This window comes from Pelophylax lessonae (assembly GCF_965119305.1).
Source record: "Pelophylax lessonae genome assembly, chromosome: 7".
NCBI lineage: Eukaryota > Metazoa > Chordata > Amphibia > Anura > Ranidae > Pelophylax > Pelophylax lessonae.
Window position 1 is genome coordinate 5,428,271 of NC_138774.1, and position 21,637 is coordinate 5,449,907.

Sequence of the window (21,637 nt, forward strand, 5' to 3'; positions counted from 1 at the left end):
ACTACAAGTCCCATCATGCCTCTGCCTTTGAGAGTCATGCTTGTAACTGTCAGCCCCCTGCAATGCCTCATGGGAGTTGTAGTGTGGGGGGGGGGGGGCAGGCTGAGCCCCCAGGGGCGGGGGGGGGGGGGTCGGTTTTACATTTTTCTCATAAGTTTGGAAGAGATGTGACCTCCTGGTTAGGGGTGGAGTCCGACCTCCTGCAGACTACTCCTACAGCAGGGTGATGGGGGGGGAGAGGAACGATCGATGTCTTGCTATCACAGAGGGTTAATCAGTAATCTCTGATAGAAGACGATTCATAAATGTTATCAGGAAGGGGGAGGAGGGAAGGAGATCACAGCAGCGCAGTGAACATGTTCTCCGGGAGACTTTGTCTCGTTTTCTCGTGGATTTGTTACTTTGTGACGGCGACATTCGCAGAACGTAAGAAATTATTTTTTTTATAAGATTTGTGATAGTGGATTCCCCTACAAGGAACGATTCCCGTCCAATCAGGGGCTGGGGAAGGATGATTGAGGTCGTCTGTGCTGATCGTCACCCCGGATGCCAGGTGTTTGGCATTTTCCAGGTGGCAGAAATGTGCACAGACTTCCAGCGGACGGGAGGGAGAGGGGAGGGGTGTGTAGGGAGCATTGGAGGGATTATCAGTACACACGGATCAGCCAGAACTTTATGACCACTGAGAGGGAAAGTGTTCATCTGCTTACAATGGAATGTGAATGGGGGAGGTGTGAGGCAGTGAGGGAACATGTTCTCCCTGAAGTTGAAGTGCTGAAAGCAGCAAAAAGTGTCATCGTAAAGATCTGAGTGACTGTGACACCGAGCAAAAACTGTAATCTCTGGGCTACAAGACCCGGTCACAGCTTCGAGACCACTGGGCTAGAAGACCTGGTCACAGCTTGGGGACCACTGGGCTAGAAGATGGGGTCACAGCTTGGAGACCACTGGGCTAGAAGACCAGGTCACAGCTTGGGGACCACTGGGCTAGAAGATGGGGTCACAGCTTGGAGACCACTGGGCTAGAAGACTGGGTCAGAGCTTGGAGACCACTGGGCTAGAAGACCGGGTCACAGCTTGGAGACCACTGGGCTAGAAGATGGGGTCACAGCTTGGAGACCATTGCACTAGAAGACCGGGTCACAGCTTGAAGACCACTGGGCTAGAAGACCTGGTCACAGCTTGGAGACCACTGGGCTAGAAGACTGGGTCAGAGCTTGGAGACCACTGGGCTAGAAGACCGGGTCACAGCTTGGAGACCACTGGGCTAGAAGACCTGGTCACAGCTTGGAGACCACTAGGCTAGAAGACCAGGTCACAGCTTGGAGACCACTGAGCTAGAAGACGGGGGTCACAGGTTGGAGACCACTGGGTTAGAAGACGGGGTCACAGCTTGGAGACCACTGGGATACAAGACCAGGTCAGAGCTTGGAGACCACTGGGCTAGAAGACAGGGGTCACTGCTTGGAGACCACTTGTCTAGAAGACGGGGTCACAGCTTGGAGACCACTGGGCTAGAAGATGGGGTCACAGCTTGGAGACCACTGGGCTAGAAGACGGGGCCACAGCTTGGAGACCACTGGGCTAGAAGACCGGGTCACAGCTTGGAGACCACTGGGCTAGAAGACCGGGGCCCAGCTTGGAGACCATTGCGCTAGAAGACCGGGTCACAGCTTGGAGACCACTGGGCTAGAAGACCAGGTCACAGCTTGGAGACCACTGGGCTAGAAGACCAGGTCACAGCTTGGAGACCACTGGGCTAGAAGACCAGGTCACAGCTTGGAGACCATTGCGCTAGAAGACCAGGTCACAGCTTGGAGACCACTGGGCTAGAAGACCAGGTCACAGCTTGGAGACCACTGGGCTAGAAGACCGAGTCACAGCTTGGAGACCACTGGGCTAGAAGACCAGGTCACAGCTTGGAGACCACTGGACTAGAAGACCCGGTCACAGCTTGGAGACCACTGGGCTAGAAGACTGGGTCAGAGCTTGGAGACCACTGCGCTAGAAGACGGCGTCACAGCTTGGAGACCACTGGGCTAGAAGACCTGGTCACAGCTTGGGGACCACTGAGCTAGAAGATGGGGTCACAACTTGGGGACCACTGGGCTAGAAGATGGGGTCACAACTTGGGGACCACTGGGCTAGAAGACCAAGTCACAGCTTGGAGACCACTGGGCTAGAAGACCAGGTCACAGCTTGGAGATCACTGGGCTAGAAGACCGGGTCACAGCTTGGAGACCATTGGGCTAGAAGACCTGGTCACAGCTTGGAGACCACTGGGCTAGAAGACCAGGTCACAGCTTGGAGACCACTGGGCTAGAAGACGGGGGTCACAGGTTGGAGACCACTGGGCTAGAAGACGGGGTCACAGCTTGGAGACCACTGGGTTACAAGACCAGGTCACAGCTTGGAGACCACTGGGCTAGAAGACCGGGTCACAGCTTGGAGACCACTGGGCTAGAAGACAGGGGTCACAGCTTGGAGACCACTGGGCTAGAAGACAGGGTCACAGCTTGGAGACCACTGGGCTAGAAGACGGGGTCACAGCTTGGAGACCACTGGGCTAGAAGATGGGGCCACAGCTTGGAGACCACTGGGCTAGAAGACCGGGTCACAGCTTGGAGACCACTGGGCTAGAAGACCGGGTCACAGCTTGGAGAACACTGGGTTAGAAGATGGGGTCACAGCTTGGAGACCACTGGGCTAGAAGACGGGGTCACAGCTTGGAGACCACTGCGCTAGAAGACGGAGTCACAGCTTGGATACCACTAGGCTAGAAGACGGGGTAACAGCTTGGAGAGCACTGGGCTAGAAGACCAGGTCACAGCTTGGAGACCACTGGGCTAGAAGACCAGGTCACATCTTGGAGACCACTGGGCTAGAAGACCGGGTCACAGCTTGGAGACCACTGGGCTAGAAGACCATGTCACAGCTTGGAGACCACTGGGCTAGAAGACCATGTCACAGCTTGGAGACCACTGGGCTAGAAGATGGGGTCACAGCTTGGAGACCACTGGGCTAGAAGACCGGGTCACAGCTTGGAGAACACTGGGTTAGAAGATGGGGTCACAGCTTGGAGACCACTGGGCTAGAAGACGGGGTCACAGCTTGGAGACCACTGCGCTAGAAGACGGAGTCACAGCTTGGATACCACTAGGCTAGAAGACGGGGTAACAGCTTGGAGAGCACTGGGCTAGAAGACCAGGTCACAGCTTGGAGACCACTGGGCTAGAAGACCAGGTCACATCTTGGAGACCACTGGGCTAGAAGACCGGGTCACAGCTTGGAGACCACTGGGCTAGAAGACCATGTCACAGCTTGGAGACCACTGGGCTAGAAGACCATGTCACAGCTTGGAGACCACTGGGCTAGAAGATGGGGTCACAGCTTGGAGACCACTGGGCTAGAAGATGGGGTCACAGCTTGGAGACCACTGGGCTAGAAGACGGGGGTCACAGCTTGGAGACCACTGGGCTAGAAGACGGGGGTCACAGCTTGGAGACCACTGGGTTAGAAGACGGGGTCACAGCTTGGAGACCACTGGGCTAGAAGATGGGGTCACAGCTTGGAGACCACTGGGCTAGAAGAGGGGGGTCACAGCTTGGAGACCACTGGGCTAGAAGACAGGGTCACTGCTTGGAGACCACTGGGCTAGAAGACCCGGTCACAGCTTGGAGACCACTGGGCTAGAAGACTGGGTCAGAGCTTGGAGACCACTGGGCTAGAAGACCGGGTCACAGCTTGGAGACCACTGGGCTAGAAGACCTGGTCACAGCTTGGAGACCACTAGGCTAGAAGACCAGGTCACAGTTTGGAGACCACTGGGCTAGAAGACGGGGGTCACAGGTTGGAGACCACTGGGCTAGAAGACGGGGTCACAGCTTGGAGACCACTGGGCTAGAAGACTGGGTTACAGCTTTGAGACCAATGGGCTAGAAGACAGGGTCAAAGCTTGGAGACCACTGGGCTAGAAGACGGGGTCACAGCTTGGAGACCACTGGGCTAGAAGACAGGGTCAGAGCAACTCCAAAACGTCAGCTCTTGTGGGATGTTCCCAGTCTGCAGGGGTCAGGACCGACCAAGAGTGGTTCACATAAAACAAACCGGCCAACTGGTGACAGGGTCATGGGCGGCCAAGGCTTATTGATGGAGGGCGGGAGGGAAGGCTCATTGATGGAGGTGGGGAGGGAAGGCTCATTGATGGAGGAGGGGGTGCAGCCTCTGCATCTCCTGTACCATGTCCGCAGCCTCTGCATCTCCTTTACCATGCCCGCAGCCTCTGCATCTCCTGAACCTTGCCCGCAGCCTCTGCTTCTCCTGTACCATGTCCGCAGCCTCTGCCTCTCCTGTACCATGTCCGCACCTCTGAATCTCCTGTACCATGCCCGCAGCCTCTGCTTCTCCTGTACCATGTCCACAGCCTCTGCCTCTCCTGTACCATGTCCACAGCCTCTGCATTTCCTGCACCCTGTCCACAGCCTCTGCCTCTCCTGTACCATGCCTATACCTCTGCATCTCCTGTACCATGTCCGCAGCCTCTGCCTCTCCTGTACCAAGTCCGCAGCCTCTGCCTCTCCTGTACCATGCCCTCACCTCTGCCTCTCCTGTACCAAGTCCGCAGCCTCTGCCTCTCCTGTACCATGCCTGCACCTCTGCATCTCCTGTAACATGTCTGCAGCCCCTGCATCTCCTGTACCATGCCTGCACCTCTGCATCTCCTGTACCATGTCCGCAGCCTCTGCCTCTGCTGTACCATGTCCGCAGCCTCTGCCTCTGCTGTACCATGTCCGCAGCCTCTGCATATGCTGTACCATGTCCGCAGCCTCTGCCTCTGCTGTACCATGTCCGCAGCCTCTGCATATGCTGTACCATGCCCACACCTCTGCATCTCCTGTACCATGCCCACAGCACCTCCTAAATGGCTCTATATTTAGGATGTATCCGGTCTATAAACCAGAGGCTCTGGATGGACAGTTGGATAAATGGCTCTATATTTAGGATATATCCTGTCTATAAACCAGAGGCTCTGGATGGACAGTTGGATAAATGGTTCTATATTTAGGATGTATCTGGTCTATAAACCGGAGGCTCTGGATGGACAGTTGGATAAATGGTTCTATATTTAGGATGTATCCGGTCTATATACCAGAGGCTCTGGATGGACAGTTGGATAAATGGTTCTATATTCAGGATGTATCCAGTCTATAAACCAGAGGTTCTGGATGGACAGTTGGATAAATGGCTCTATAGTTAGGATGTATCCGGTCTATAAACCAGAGGCTCTGGATGGACAGTTGGATAAATGGCTCTATATTTAGGATATATCCTGTCTATAAACCAGAGGCTCTGGATGGACAGTTGGATAAATGGTTCTATATTTAGGATGTATCTGGTCTATAAACCGGAGGCTCTGGATGGACAGTTGGATAAATGGTTCTATATTCAGGATGTATCCAGTCTATAAACCAGAGGTTCTGGATGGACAGTTGGATAAATGGCTCTATAGTTAGGATGTATCCGGTCTATAAACCAGAGGCTCTGGATGGACAGTTGGCTAAATGGTTCTATATTTAGGATGTATCTGGACTATAAATCAGAGGCTCTGGATGGACAGTTGGATAAATGGCTCTATATTTAGGATGTATCTAATCTATATACCAGAGGCTCTGGATGGACAGTTGGATAAATGGTTCTATATTCAGGATGTATCCAGTCTATAAACCAGAGGCTCTGGATGGACAGTTGGCTAAATGGTTCTATATTTAGGATGTATCTGGACTATAAATCAGAGGCTCTGGATGGACAGTTGGATAAATGGCTCTATATTTAGGATGTATCTAATCTATATACCAGAGGCTCTGGATGGACAGTTGGATAAATGGCTCTATATTTAGGATGTATCCGGTCTATATACCAGAGGCTCTGGATGGACAGTTGGATAAATGGTTCTATATTCAGGATGTATCCAGTCTATAAACCAGAGGTTCTGGATGGACAGTTGGATAAATGGCTCTATAGTTAGGATGTATCCGGTCTATAAACCAGAGGCTCTGGATGGACAGTTGGCTAAATGGTTCTATATTTAGGATGTATCTGGACTATAAATCAGAGGCTCTGGATGGACAGTTGGATAAATGGCTCTATATTTAGGATGTATCTAATCTATATACCAGAGGCTCTGGATGGACAGTTGGATAAATGGTTCTATATTCAGGATGTATCCAGTCTATAAACCAGAGGCTCTGGATGGACAGTTGGCTAAATGGTTCTATATTTAGGATGTATCTGGACTATAAATCAGAGGCTCTGGATGGACAGTTGGATAAATGGCTCTATATTTAGGATGTATCCGGTCTATATACCAGAGGCTCTGGATGGACAGTTGGATAAATGGTTCTATATTCAGGATGTATCCAGTCTATAAACCAGAGGCTCTGGATGGACAGTTGGATAAATTGTTCCATATTTAGGATGTATCCCATCTATAAACCAGAGGCTCTGGAGGGACAGTTGGATAAATGGTTCTATATTTAGGATGTATCCGGTCTATAAACCAGAGGCTCTGGATGGACAGTTGGATAAATGGCTCTATATTTAGGATGTATCTAATCTATATACCAGAGGCTCTGGATGGACAGTTGGATAAATGGTTCTATATTCAGGATGTATCCAGTCTATAAACCAGAGGCTCTGGATGGACAGTTGGCTAAATGGTTCTATATTTAGGATGTATCTGGACTATAAATCAGAGGCTCTGGATGGACAGTTGGATAAATGGCTCTATATTTAGGATGTATCTAATCTATATACCAGAGGCTCTGGATGGACAGTTGGATAAATGGCTCTATATTTAGGATGTATCCGGTCTATATACCAGAGGCTCTGGATGGACAGTTGGATAAATGGTTCTATATTCAGGATGTATCCAGTCTATAAACCAGAGGTTCTGGATGGACAGTTGGATAAATGGCTCTATAGTTAGGATGTATCCGGTCTATAAACCAGAGGCTCTGGATGGACAGTTGGCTAAATGGTTCTATATTTAGGATGTATCTGGACTATAAATCAGAGGCTCTGGATGGACAGTTGGATAAATGGCTCTATATTTAGGATGTATCTAATCTATATACCAGAGGCTCTGGATGGACAGTTGGATAAATGGTTCTATATTCAGGATGTATCCAGTCTATAAACCAGAGGCTCTGGATGGACAGTTGGCTAAATGGTTCTATATTTAGGATGTATCTGGACTATAAATCAGAGGCTGTGGATGGACAGTTGGATAAATGGCTCTATATTAGGATGTATCTGATCTATAAACCAGAGGCTCTGGATGGACAGTTGGATAAATGGTTCTATATTCAGGATGTATCCAGTCTATAAACCAGAGGCTCTGGATGGACAGTTGGATAAATGGCTCTATATTTAGGATGTATCTGATCTATAAACCAGAGGCTCTGGATGGGCAGTTGGATAAATGGTTCTATATTTAGGATGCCCTGTAAAAAGGCTGCACAAATTCTGCCTTAAGATTTCTGGAGAAGAGAAGTAAAAAATCCCGGCTGCTGACCTACTGAGTGCGGGATGAAGACAATGACAGAGCGCAGGTCTCCCCCCTTCCCCCCCTCTAGCATGGATGGTGTAAGCTGTGTCTGAGCAGGAGCCGGTTCCATGCCCCACTGGAGACTCTTCTCCAGCCCCAACAGAGCTGTCCCAGCTTCCCCAACTGCCCCCTGCTGGCCAGGTTGGAAATCCAGATTCCGCCGGTGAGTAGAGAGTACTCGGAGCGGAGCCTCAGCCTGGAATGGGAGTCAGGAGGAGGCCAGGAAGAGGGAGAGTGGGAGGGAGGCCGAATCGCTGCACCATGGGCCACTGCTTTGTACTTACCCCCTGGGCCGAAAGTTGCTAGTCAGTCCCTGTACATAACTAAGCTCCATTTCATGCTGAATTAACTCAATTATAAAATAGAAAACTATCTTTAGACAGATTTTTGCTCCAAAAACATTTTAGCAAAATAAGTTTGATTAAAGAAAAAAAAAATCAGATTTAAATAAAAAAAAATCCAAATTTTTTTATTTATTTTTTTAAATCATTGATTTTTATCCACTCTGCTGCGTGCTGTGACAAATGCAATCTTTATTAAAGGCAATGTGTTCATTTTTTTTCAGCGAGCTGCAATGGTGTCGCTGACTTTGGATCCTGCAATGGAGACACGGCGGGCTTCTGTCCCAGCGGCATCGAATGTAGCTGCAAGGGTGGATATGCGTTCTGCAGGTAAGCCTCACTATTAGTGAATAGAAGAGCACTCTAGGCAATATTTGATAAATCAAGTGAACGGTTTGCATTCTGTGGGCATCAGCTCTGGGGATACTTCTCCCCTCAGCAGGCACATCTGGAAGCCCTGATACCCTACCTAACAAATCACAGCCCTGCTGTTAGGCAGACAAGGCCCTCTGTACATTTACCCAGCACCTACCTGTAGGGTGCTACACCTACCTCCTCTGTGTAATGGTTTTTCACAGAGCAGCCCTTCCCTCTTGCAGCTTGCTATGGGGGCACCCGAGCCGCTGCTCTGTGTGTCCATTCAGACACAAAGTCGCGGCTAGGCCCCCGCCCCATCTCCTCTCTCTCCTCATTGGCTCACTAAACTTTGATTGACAGCAGTAGGAGCCAATAAGGCTCAGCCAATAAGGAGAGAATGTCCTGGGCAGCCGACTCTCTCCTGCAGCATCGCTGGATAGAGTAGGGGCTCAGGCAGTGGCGGCCACTCTGTTAGGGGTGCAGGAGCGCTGGCCCCCCTAATCCATGCGCCCAGCCCCTAATCTACATGCAGGGTGCAGGACACATGGATTTTAATGTTTTTTTACCCTAAGGCTCTAATTTGCTTTAAAAAAAGGGTGGGCTTGGAGCACAGAGTACTGCGCCCTGAGCCCACTCAGTTGTGTGAAAATGCCTGACCTCACAAATGCTCTTCTGGAAGAATGGTCAAACATTCCCATAGACACTCCTAAACCTTGTGGACGGCCTTCCCAGAAGAGGTGAAGCTGTTATAGCTGCAAAGGGTGGGCCAACTACAGACTAAGACTGGGAGGCCATTAAAGTTCATGTGTGTAAAGGCTATCCTATGGGTTTGGCACTGAAAGTGGTGCATTATGGGATAGGGTATAAAAGCCAGGGACACATGTGGCAGGGTGTCTTTGGGCGAGAAGCCAGATCCCGGAAGGAGGGTGATGGCTGTCTCTCCTTCTGTTTTCTGTGGATGGTGGTCACAGGCGGCCGGCCTTGTGAGCCAGGAGTATGGTGCTGAATCCAGAGGTCCAGGAAAGCGGACTGGTGGAGTTGAAGGCAGAGTGACTCTGGAAAAACAGTGTCCTTCAGTACAGAGTAGCTTGCTGGGGGTCTGCCCAGGAAGGGGACCACTCCAGTGGATAGAGTCAGTGGACGGATGTCAGCACACAGGCAGTGGAAGTAAAGGGGGTGCCAAGTTTAGAACCCTGAAGAGTATAACCAAGCAGGGACCTTTAAAATTATCTTCACTTCAGTGGCAAGGTGAAGCAGCGGCCTTGCCGCATTCTACAGTTAGATGTCCTCAAGACTGTGAATAGTTAATAGTTGGAGTATCCCACTCATCCCTTCTCCTATCCCAGTTATAAATAAAAACACAAAAACCAACATCCCCTGGATTGATTATTGACTGAGCCAAGGACTTTCAATGCTGTTTATCTGCGATCAGTTGCTAAGGGTAACCCAGGGGAATCCAGAAAGTGTAATTCTCAGCAGTCCTCTAGGGGCCAGTGCTACACACAAATTCCCCCAATCCCCTCTCCTAGCACAAATTCCCCCTCCTCGCACAAATCTCCCCAATCCCCCCCTTTTCGCACAAATCCCCCCCAATCCCCTCTCCTTGCACAAATCCCCCCTCCTCGCACAAATCTCCCCAATCCCCTCTCTTCGCACAAATCCCCCCAATTCCCTCTCTTCGCACAAATCCCCCCAATCCCCTCTCCTTACACAAATCCCCCCTCCTCGCACACATCCCCCCAATCCCCTCTCCTTGCACAAATCCCCCCTCCTCACATAAATCCCCCCCAATCCCCTCTCCTTGCACAAATCCCCCCTCCTCGCACAAATCCCTCCAATCCCCTCTCCTTGCACAAATCCCTCCAATCCCTTCTCTTAGCACAAATCCCCCCAATCCCCTCTCTTAGCACAAATCCCCCCTCCTCACACAAATCTCCCCAATCCCCTCTCCTCTCTCAAATCCCCCCAATCCCCTCTCCTTGCACAAATCCCTCCAATCCCCTCTCCTCGCACAAATCCACCCAATCCCCTCTCCCAGCACAAATCTCCCCAATCACCTCTCCTCGCACAAATCCCCCCAATCCTCTCTCCTTGCACAAATCCCTCCAATCCCCTCTCCTTGCACAAATCCCTCAATCCCCCTCCTCGCATAAATCCCTCCAATCCCCCCTCCTCGCACAAATCCCCCCAATCCCCTCTCCTTGCACAAATCCGCCCTCCTCACACAAATCCCCCCCCAATCCCCTCTCCTTGCACAAATCCCTCCAATCCCCTCTCCTAGCACAAATCCCCCCTCCTCGCACAAATCCACCCAATCCCCTCTCCTCGCACAAATCCACCCAATCCCCTCTCCTTGCACAAATCCCTCCAATCCCCTCTCCTAGCACAAATCCCCCAATCCCCTCTCCTCGCACAAATCTCCCCAATCCCCTCTCCTAGCACAAATCCACCCAATCCCCTCTCCTAGCACAAATCCACCCAATCCCCTCTCCTCGCACAAATCCACCCAATCCCCTCTCCCAGCACAAACCCCCCTCCTCGTAAAAATCCCTAAAATCAGCACCCTCTCTAGATCCGGCCATGGTGTCACCCCTCTGGTGGGTGTCACCCGGATGTGATCTGTACCCCCCTGCACCCCCGTAGTGACGCCACTAACCTGCTATAATAAATTAATATCATTGTTTGTGGTACAAAAAGGTGCATAGCTTGTGGAAAAAAAAGGGGCTCCAGATTTGCCCAGGGCAGGGTGTTGCCTAATTTCTGCTTTGATCTTACATGAAATCTCTAATCCTTTAATTACATTGTAACGATATTGACTCTCATTCATCCCCTGGGGGAGGTGCTGACAATTCTCTTGGTTTTCCTCCAGCTGCCCCAACTACAGAGGACCCAACACTGATTACTGGTACATGGGGGAGAAGTGCGACCTGCTGTGGAGTACATGGGACTTAGTCATCATGGTCGCGTTTCCTGGAGTCGCTTTGGCGTTCGTGGTCGCTGTCGTAGCGCAATTAATTCACCACTGCAAAACATCTTCTAAGAGCAAGACTAGCAAGCCGAAAAAGTAAGTGGCCGAGGGGAACCGTTTATAGGAGGAAGAGTAAAACATTCAGCAGTTCAGTTGATTACAGACATGTGCGATTTGTTTCGTTTCGACTAAATATTCGGATACATTTTTGGTTATTCGGAGATTTGGATATGTCCGAATATCTGAATTACAGCATAAAAGAAGTTTACCGAATGCCCTGAAAACTGAAACAAAATTCGTTTGAATTTCTGAAATTCTAATTGAAATTCGAATCAAATTTTACATCGAATTCCAACCGTAAACATATTTCTGAAATCAAAGACTGTGTGTGATATTAGTCCCGGGTTCACATTAGTGCGATGACAGACATCGCATGTGATTTGCAGCGCACAGCTCCGAAAATAACATTACGATGTCTGTGCGATTGTATGGCTGAATTTGCATCGCATTTATGACCCTTTTTTGGGTCCGCAGCAGAATCGGATTGCATGGTGGTTCACACCTATGCGATCCGATTCATGTCCGAACTGACAGTTCACACTGGGATATGCAAAACTGATCTGGGGGTGTCGTTAACTTTGTATTGACACCCCCAGCGATTTACATATGGCTGTGTGTACTGCCTGCGATTTGAATGCGATGTGGGAACCCGCAGTGGATTGGCAGGGTTCCCGCATCGCATATATGTGAACCGACACTTACAGTATCTCACAAAAGTAAGTACACCCATCACATTTTTGTAAATATTTTATTTTATTCTTATTCTATTACTTATACTTGCTGGGATAACGGATGAAAGGCTGCTGAGCCACATCGGCTGTTATCTTCTGAAAGCCAACCGCCGGCACTAAAAAAACGGTACCAGGGTGAAGCCTGCAGCTGCATATCATCCCGCTACAACCACTTCTCTGTACCTGTCCCTCTGAGCTGAGGGACAGGGACAGGTATAAGAAAAGGGACAGGTACAGTATCTCACAAAAGTAAGTATACACCTCACATTTTTGTAAATATTTTATTCTAGCTTTTCATGTGACAACACTGAAGAAATGACACTTTGCTACAATGTAAAGTAGTGAGTGTACAGCTTGTATAACAGTGTAAATTTACTGTCCCCTCAAAATAACTCAACACACAGCCATTAATGTCTAAACCGCTGGCAACAAAAGTGAGTACACCCCTAAGTGACAATGTCCAAATTGGACCCAATTAGCCATTTTCCCTCCCCGGTGTCATGTGACTCGTTAGTGTTACAAGGTCTCAGGTGTGAATGGGGAGCAGGTGTGTTAAATTTGGTGTTATCTCTCTCACTCTCTCATACTGGTCACTGGAAGTTCAACATGGCACCTCATGGCAAAGAACTCTCTGAGGATTTGAAAAAAAAGAATTGTTGCTCTACATAAAGATGGTCTAGGCTATAAGAAGATTGCCAATACCCTGAAACTGAGCTGCAGCACGGTGGCCAAGACCATACAGCGTTTACCAGGACAGGTTCCACTCAGAACAGGCCTCGCCATGGTCCACCATAGAAGTTGAGTGCACGTGCTCAGCGTCATATCCAGAGGTTGTCTTTGGGAAATAGACGTTTGAGTGCTGCCAGCATTGCTGCAGAGGTGGAAGGGGTGGGGGGTCAGCCTGTCAGTGCTCAGACCATACGCCGCACACTGCATCAAATTGGTCTGCATGGCTGTCATCCCAGAAGGAAGCCTCTTTTAATGATGATGTGCAAGAAAGCCCAGAAACAGTTTGCTGAAGACAAGCAGACTAAGGACATGGATTACTGGAACCATCTCCTGTGGTCTGATGGGACCAAGATAAACTTATTTGGTTAAAATGGTGTCAAGCGTGTGTGGGGGCAACCAGGTGAGGAGTACAAAGACAAGTGTGTCTTCCTACAGTCAAGCATGGTGGTGGGAGTGTCATGGTCTGGGGCTGCATGAGTGCTGCCGCACTGGGGAGCTATAGATCATTGAGGGAACCATGAATGCCAACATGTATTGTGACATACTGAAGCAGAGCATGATCCCCTCCCTTCAGAGACTGGGCCGCAGGGCAATATTCCAACATAACGACCCCAAACACACCTCCAAGATGACCACTGCTTTGCTAAAGAAGCTGAGGGGTAAAGGTGATGGACTTGCCAAGCATGTCTCCAGACCTAAACCCTATTGAGCATCTGTTAGATCTCTAACATCCACCAGCTCTGTGATGTCATCATGGAGGAGGGGAAGAGGACTCCAGTGACAACCTGTGAAGCTCTGGTGATCTCCATGCCCAAGAGGGTTAAGGCAGTGCTGAAAAATAATGGTGGCCACCCAAATTTTGACACTTTGGGGCCAATTTGGACATTTTTACTCAGGGTATGTGTTATCACGTGAAAAGATAAAATATTTACAAAATGTGAGGGGTGTACTTACTTTTGTGAGATACTGTAGAGTACCATTTCAAAATAATGCTATTTTTGTTAAGCCAAAGGTGAGTTAACCACTTCCCGCAAACCAACAGACCTGTATGTCGGCTTGGAGAAGTGGTAGTTGTGGGATGATCTGCAGCTGCAGGCGTCATCCCAGTACCACTTTTTAGAGTCGGCGGTTGGCTTTCTGATAATAACAACCGATGTGGCTCAGCAGCCGCTTGGCCGTTATCCCAGCGACTTCCTGCCCCCGCCCTCCGCGGCTCTACGCAGCAAACCCGCAGGATATAATAGAAGTCTATGGCTCATTGCAGGTAATATGCTCTTTGTAAAGGTGCAGTGTTTGTGATGTTTATTACACTGAACTTTTCCTCTTCCAGCTTTTGCTGACATTGCTCTCCAAGCTGCTAGAAAGGTCCCAAGTGAAGTGCATTTGGTATCACTCCGCCTAGGACAGGAGCCGCTGCTGGCTCCATGCACCCTGATGCTCTGGAATGGCGGGTTGGCGAGCCATTGACCATCTTTGGAACTTGACAACCTGCCATCCCAGAGCATGGGCATGCCCTTCCCTGGTTTGACGTCATTGGCCACATCAGGGGGCTCCACAGGCCACGGGCTGAGCACCCCTCGATTTGATGGACATTACATTTAAGGGTGTCGGGACTGATAAAAGGCTAGAAAACACTGCTGTACAGGCAAGTAGACTGTTGATAATAGCAGCATAAATGTAAAAACAGAAATGTAACTGTAAAATGTCATTAATTCTCTTTTTTCCAGGAGTAAGAGTGAGTCCCGCCAAAATGAGACTTTCCAGGAAGAGCCAGCCCGAAACAGCCGCTTTGTGGACCTGCCACTGGTATGTAACTTGTACATCATGTACACCTGTAGTGTCCAAACCATGGCACTCCAGCTGTTCAGGAACTACAGTTCCCATGAGGCATTGTAACACTCTGACATTCACAGACATGACTAGGCATGATGGGAATTGTAGTTCCTGAACAACTGGAGGGCCATAGTTTGGACATAACTGATGTACACTCTACCAGCAGATAAAGTCTTTGTGCTTGTGCTTGTTTTGTGAGTTTGGTAATGGAAGTGCATCAAGCTAAACTGTCCAGCTTACCGCAAAGGGCAAAAACTAGATTTTTGCCTTACCGTAAAATCCTTTTCTCTGATGTTCATTGACGGACACAGCTTCATATCTTCATTGACCATTGGGTTATGCTGCCCCCTACAGGAGTAGGACACTAGGCAGAAAAGAATTGACTACGCCTATAGGGCAGTCCCAGGTGGTATACTCCCACTTCCTGCTATAGGATCTTAGTTTTTGTAACAAGCAGTGTTAGAAGAATACATAACCCAACTCCACAGAGGGGCGGGAGCTGTGTCCTTCAATGAACATCAGAGAAATGGATTTTACGGTAAGACAAAAATCGAGTTTTCTTTCCTTCATTGACGGACACAGCTTCATATCTTCATTGATCATTGGGACCAGGGGCTGACTGGCAACCTTTGGCCCAGGGTACAAGTACAAACCAGAGGCCCATGGTGCAGCGACTCGGCCCCCCTCCCACTCTCCCTCTTCCCGGCCTCCTCTTGACCCCCATTCCAGGCTGAAGCTCCACTCCAGGTACTCTCTACTTACTGGCCAAATCCGGGTTCCTGACCTTGCCAGCAGGGAGCAGTTGGGGGGAGCTGGGACAGCTCGGTCGGGGCTGGATGGGGGAGGAGAGTCTCCAGTGGGGCATGGAACCGGCCTCTGTTCAGACACAGTTTACGCCATCCATGCTGGGGGGGGGGAGGCCTGCGCTCTGTCCTTGTCTTCATCCCTCATTAAAGTGGAGTTCCGGGCACAGAAGTCATTTTTTAATAAACATACCCCCAAGACAGTCAGGGCTAGCACATTCCACAATGGCTAGCCTCTGATCTGTCCCGGTTCGCACTTACCTTTTAGAAGAAATACTTACTTATAAAATTTCTTCCACAGCGTTTCCATCTCTCTTGTGGGCAGCTGAAGCCGGTGCGGTCCTCTTCTGTGTCTTCTTCCGCGTCTTCTTGTCCCAGAATGCGCCTGCACCGGCCCCTCTCGTCACTTCCGGTGCGGCGCCGCATTCCTAAACAGCTTCTGGGCATGCCCAGAAGCTGTTTAGCAGGGGAATGCGGCATCGCCCGGAAGTGACGAGCGGGGCCGGTGCCGTCGCATTGATTCCTGGGATGACGTTCAGCTCCCAGGAATCATAGCGAGACAGGAAGTGATGGGGTGAGCCGCGGCTCCGAGGGAGGAAGTACTCTGAGGTGAGTATTTGCGATCTTCAATAAAAAGGTGAGTAAACAAAAAAAAAAAAATAACTATCCAATTCCTTTTCAGGTGATCTCGAACTAGCGGAGGGGCACAAAAAAAAAATATCGTTTTTGTGCCCGGAACTCCGCTTCAAGTACATCAGCGGCGGGGACTTTTTACTTCTCGTCACCAGGAATTCTTTAGACATGTCTGTAGCATAAGCGGTGCAGCCTTTTTATGGAGCATCAGAGTGGCCTGGGGGGGGGGGGGGCAACTGCCCCCTTGGCCCAGTCCTCCCTTGGTTGGGACGTCCCAAAGCAGTGTCATCATGAGGTATGGGAAACACAGCAAAAAGACAGAATTCCCAAAAAAGGGCTAAACGTAGCTAACCAGGAAACCAGGAGCTCAACCAAGAACTGGAGCTCAGCTTACCAGAAAAAAAAAACACCCTCAAGAGGCCGTAACCTCTGCAACAGCGGCCTGCAAAAACCTTGTGGCCAAAGGCTGAGCTCCTATAGCAGGAAGTGGCAGTATACCCCCTGGGACTGCCCTATAAGCACAGTCAATTCTTTTCCACCTAGTGTCCTACTCCTGTAGGGGGCAGCAAAACCCAATGGTCAATGAAGATAGGAAGCTGTGTCCATCAAAGAACAATAGAGAAATGTGATTTTCCATAGAGAGACAATGAGCAGACTAGATACAGGATATGATCCCACCCTGCTGGAACAAATAGAGTAGACGCTTCAAGTTATATTTCTTTTATATGAAAGGTTATCCAGCACCAGGGTGGAAATTTAATATTCCTAAACTGGATTTGTAAGTTCTGTAAAGGTATGTGTGTTGGTATCTTCCTACCTCGGACAATAGAAGCAATGACCTAGGGTAGGGACGGTTACCTCTGGGTAGAACCATGCCTGTGTCAGGGCACCAACCGCAATAGAGTTGCTCGAAGACCTGGCATCCCTGCCAGTAACTTTCATGTCTGTAGGAACTCACACATAACAAATGCGCACAAGAATGCCCATTGGCACACACATGCGTACTGGCGAACGGGGGCGCACAATCACGCATGCCCCCAACGTAGTTTGGCACTAAATGGCCTTTATAAGGAAGCCTATCAGTCGCTACAGTTGCTGGTTGATCTTCGGCTCTTCCCGTGCGTTATCCCGGTGATTCCTTTGTTCCTGTGATTTCCTGTTATGGCACTTTTACACTGCAAGTACCGGCTCGGCTCTACTCGGCACTGCTTGGCCCGGTTTGCTTTTCCACTGCTGGTACTGCATGGTACGGTGTTGGAACGGTTCGGTACGGTTTGGTATGGTTTGCTTTTCCACTAAAGTAGTACTAAAGTTAAGTGGGTGGGATAACAACGATTCTCTAACCAATCAGTGGCTAGTAGTGACTGCATGCAAAGGATTGTGGGATATGGTACCAGTATGGTACCTCTTGGAACCACAATCGAGGTGGTACTGTTTTAGAGAGCCGTACCGTTCGGTTCCATGCAGTGGAAAAGTACAGCCGTACCGTACCGAACCGTTCCTACACCGTACTATGCGGTACCAGCAGTAGAAAAGCACAAAAGCGAGCCGAACCATTCGGTTCCATGCAGTGGAAAAGTGCCATACTGACCCGGCTTGTTCTGGACCTGTCTCCTGCTCTCCTCCTGTGTTTAACCTGTGTTTAACCCCGGCTATCTACCTGACTATGTCTGCTGTAAAACCCACCTGGCTCCTGACCTTGGCTTTCTACGACTACTTTTCAGTCTCTGCATTTCCAAAAACCTGCCATGTCTCACTGGTGCCACCTGTCTGCTGATTCCATGACCACTTCAGCAGATCAGCTGTACTCTGGAACTCCCTGCTAACAGTCCAGCAGGTGACCCATGCCACTTTGGGCCTGACCTCTCCTGTTTCAACCCCAAGGGGGGTCTGGAACTCAGCAGCAAAGGAAGCCCTCTCTCCATTGGCCTCCAGCACCAGGAACGTGATAGCCAGCAAGAGCTTGGTTTTCTGATGGATCAAAACTTTGGAACCAAATAGTCCAAGTCCTGAATTGCTGAAGGGCCTAATTCTTCAAGGACCAAGCCCTGCATTGCCAAGGGACTGGCTAGACAATGGATTAACTTGTGAAGGACAATAAAAAGTGCTAACTCCTTAAAGACCAGTCCCTAACAAACCATTGGGAAATGGGCGGGACTTTTTATGACATCATCATGCTGGGCAGAGCCAGGCACCACATTGATAAATCCATCTAATGCCTTTGTGCGTGTACATGCTGTTATCTGACACGAGTATGTCTCTCTTCTAAATGTGACTGCAATTATTTTACTCTATTTTAATCAATAAATCATTTTGGCAATATTACAATATTTGGATATATGTTCTGAACCACCTGTGTAAGAACTGTGGACTATTGGAAATTGAATAAGAACGGGGTGCTGCTGACCAAGGCTTATGTTACCAAAGCACTGTTGACCAGCTTAAGGAATTAAGGGGTCCACGTTTCCAGGTGACACACACGATTGGGCACAGGGATGACCCTGTGTTTGGTGGCATCTCGGTGGAAGATTTCAGATGGTGTGGAAGGATATAAGTCTATAGCACAGTAATGGTGAACCATGGCACGCCAAATGTTTTGAAACTAAATTTCCCTGGAATCAGGATGCTCAACTACACTGCAGAGTGCATGAACACCATGGGAAATGTAGTTCCAAAACATCTGGGGTGCCAAGGTTCACCATCACTGCTATAGCACATTATCCAAAGGATTATCTATGGACACTCGATTATACAGTGCATCCAGAAAGTATTCAAAGCCTTATTCCAAAATTGATTAGATTCATTATTTTCCTCAAAATTATGCAAACAACCCCCCCCCCCCCCCCATAATGACAATGTGAAAGAAGTTTGTTTGAAATCTTTGCAAATTTATTGAAAATCAAATAAATAAGTATTCACACACTTTGCTCAATACTTTGGTGAAGCTCCTTTGGCACCAATTCCAGCCTCCAGTATTTCTGAGTATGATGCTACAAGATTGGCACTCCTATTTTTGGGCAGTTTCTCCCATTCTTCTTTGCAGGACCTCTCAAGCTCCATCAGGTTGGATGGGGGAGGGTCGGTGCACAGCCATTTTTAGATCTCTCCAGAGATGTTCAATTGGGTTCAAGTCTGGGCTCTGGCTGGGCCACTCAAGGACATTCACAGAGTTGTCCCGTAGTCACTCCTTTGTTATCTTGGCTGTGTGCTTAGGGTCGTTATCCTGTTGGAAAATGAACCTTTGCCCCAGTCTGAGGTCCAGAGCGCTCTGGAAAAGGTTTTCATCAAGGATGTCTCTGTACATTGCTGCATTCATCTTTCCCTCCATCCTGACTAGTCTCCCAGTTCCGGAAAAACATCCCACAGCATAATGCCACCACCATGCTTCACTGTAGGGATGGTATTGGCCAGGTGCTGAGCGGTGCCTGGTTTCCTCCAGACATAACACTTGCTATTCAGGTCAAAGTGTTCAATCTTTGTTTCATCAGAGCAGAGAATTTTGTTTCTCATGGTCTGAGAGTCCTTCAGGTGTCTTTTGGCAAACTCCAGGTGGGCTGTAATGTGACTTTTACTGAGGAGTGGCTTCCATCTGGCCACTCTACTATACAGGCCTGATTGGTGGAGTGTTGCAGAGATGGTTGTTCTTCTGGAAGGTTCTCCTCTCTCCACAGAGAAACACTGGAGCTCTGTCAGAGTGACCATCGGGTTCTTGGTCACCTCCCTGACTAAGGCCCTTCTCCACCAATCACTCAGTTTGACCGGGCGGCCCGCTCTAGGAAGAGTCCTGGTGGTTCCAAACTTCTTCCATTTACGGATGATGGAGGCCACTGTGCTCATTGGGACCTTCAATGCTGCAGAAATGTTTCTGTATCCTTCCCCCGATCTGTGCCTCCATACAATCCTGTCTCCGAGGTCTACAGACAATTCCTTGGACTTCATGGCTTGGTTTGTGCTCTGACATGCACTCTGACCTCATATTATATGGTTTTGGTAAATCTAAAGGAAAACATCTAAAGAAAATTGTATAGTGTGTATCCAGCTTAACTCTTTAAGGATCAAGCTTTGAGCTCATGACTGATACCTGAAGCACCAAGGCCTGGCCAAGAGACTAAATCCTGAAAGTTTAATTTCTGCCTTGCCAAGGGACCAATACCTGGCTGGCTAAGGGAATAAATCCAGAGGGATCAAGCTTTGACCTGCCAAGAGACTTGTTCCTGAAATACTGAACCCTAGCCAGACAACCTATAACTCATAAAGGCCCAAGCTCTGACTGTCCAAAGGACAACATCCTGAAGGACCAAGCTCCAACAGGTCAAGGGACTGATTCCTAAAAGGCCAAGCCCTGGCCTGCCTAGGGGCTGATTTATTAGGCTTCAAACCATGATTGGCACAGGGAACTGTTTCTAAAAGGCCAAGCCTTGATCAGCCTAAGTCAGTCAGGGCCGGCCCTACCATGGGCCCCCCTGGGTCCATTGGACAGAACTTTGAGTGGGGCAGCAAATTGTCTCCCAGGATTTTTTTCCCAGCAGCTTTGTGTGTCATCAGTTTGCGTTGCGTTACGGGTGACATTTCCCCATCTCATACTGCCGCCCGTAGTGCAAACTGATGAGTATGAGGAGGCGGAGCATCTGCTCAGGGGAACGTCCCTCACGTGATTGTGGTGTGCGCAATGACGTCCGACTTCAGCGCACTCCATCTCACGCAGGGCAGGCTGGATCTTCTAGGGCGGTGGCAGCAGAGTTGTATAAAGTACTCGAAACCCATACTTGAGTAAAAGTACAAGTGCTCGATCAAAAAGTGACTTGAGTAGAAGTACTAAAGTATTCAACATTTTTTGTACTTAAGTATTGCAAGTAGTTTTTTTTTTTAATTTGGTACTCAAGTACTGAAAGTAAAAGTACAAGTGCTGTGTTATGTAGTTATTAACCACTTAAGCCCCGGAGGATTTGGCTGCTAAAAGACCAGGGGGTTTTTTTGCGATTTTTTACTGCATGACTTTAACGGACAATTGCGCGGTCGTGCGACGCTGTACCTAAACGAATTTGACGTCCTTTTTTCCCCACAAACAGAGCTTTCTTTTGGTTGTATTTGATCACCTGTGCGATTTTTTGATCATGCGCTATAAACAAAAAAAGAGCGTCAATTTTGCAAAAATAACAATATTTTTCACATTTTTTTATATGAAATTCCCCAAAAAAAAATGTAAAAATCAAAATTTAACATTTTCGGCCAATTTGTTTTATGCTACATATGTTTGGTAAAAAAAAAAAAAAAAAAAATCGCAAAAAGCGTATTTTGATTGGTTTGCGCAAAAGTAATCGCGTTTACTAACAAAGGGAAAGATTTTTGTCATTTTTGGTGTTTTTTTTTTTAACGCGTAATGGCGGCGATCTGCGATTTTTTTTGCGGTACTGCGACATTGCGGCGGACAGATCGGACCCTTGACTGACATTTTTGACACTTTTGGGGTTACCAGTGACATTACTGCAGTAATCAGTGCTATGCATATGCACTGTCACTGCAAAAATGACACTGGCAGGGAAGGGGTTAACTGTATTGGAGAGGGAGGGGTTAAG

General features: G+C 48.8%; 1 protein-coding gene across 1 annotated transcript in view; it reads left to right on the forward strand.

Moving 5' to 3' along the window:
- Window positions 1-344: 344 nt before the first annotated feature.
- The window catches only part of LOC309559876 (uncharacterized protein), a gene marked incomplete at its 3' end in the record, with an annotated part of 36,239 nt that continues 14,946 nt past the window's right edge, over window positions 345-21,637 (forward strand). Inside the window, exons 1-4 of the mRNA XM_082263303.1 lie at window positions 345-426; window positions 8,172-8,277; window positions 11,174-11,368; window positions 14,520-14,598. Of these exons, the coding sequence (XP_082119429.1) occupies window positions 357-426; window positions 8,172-8,277; window positions 11,174-11,368; window positions 14,520-14,598 (450 nt within the window). The 5' untranslated portion in view covers window positions 345-356. The remainder of the gene's footprint in view (window positions 427-8,171; window positions 8,278-11,173; window positions 11,369-14,519; window positions 14,599-21,637) is intronic.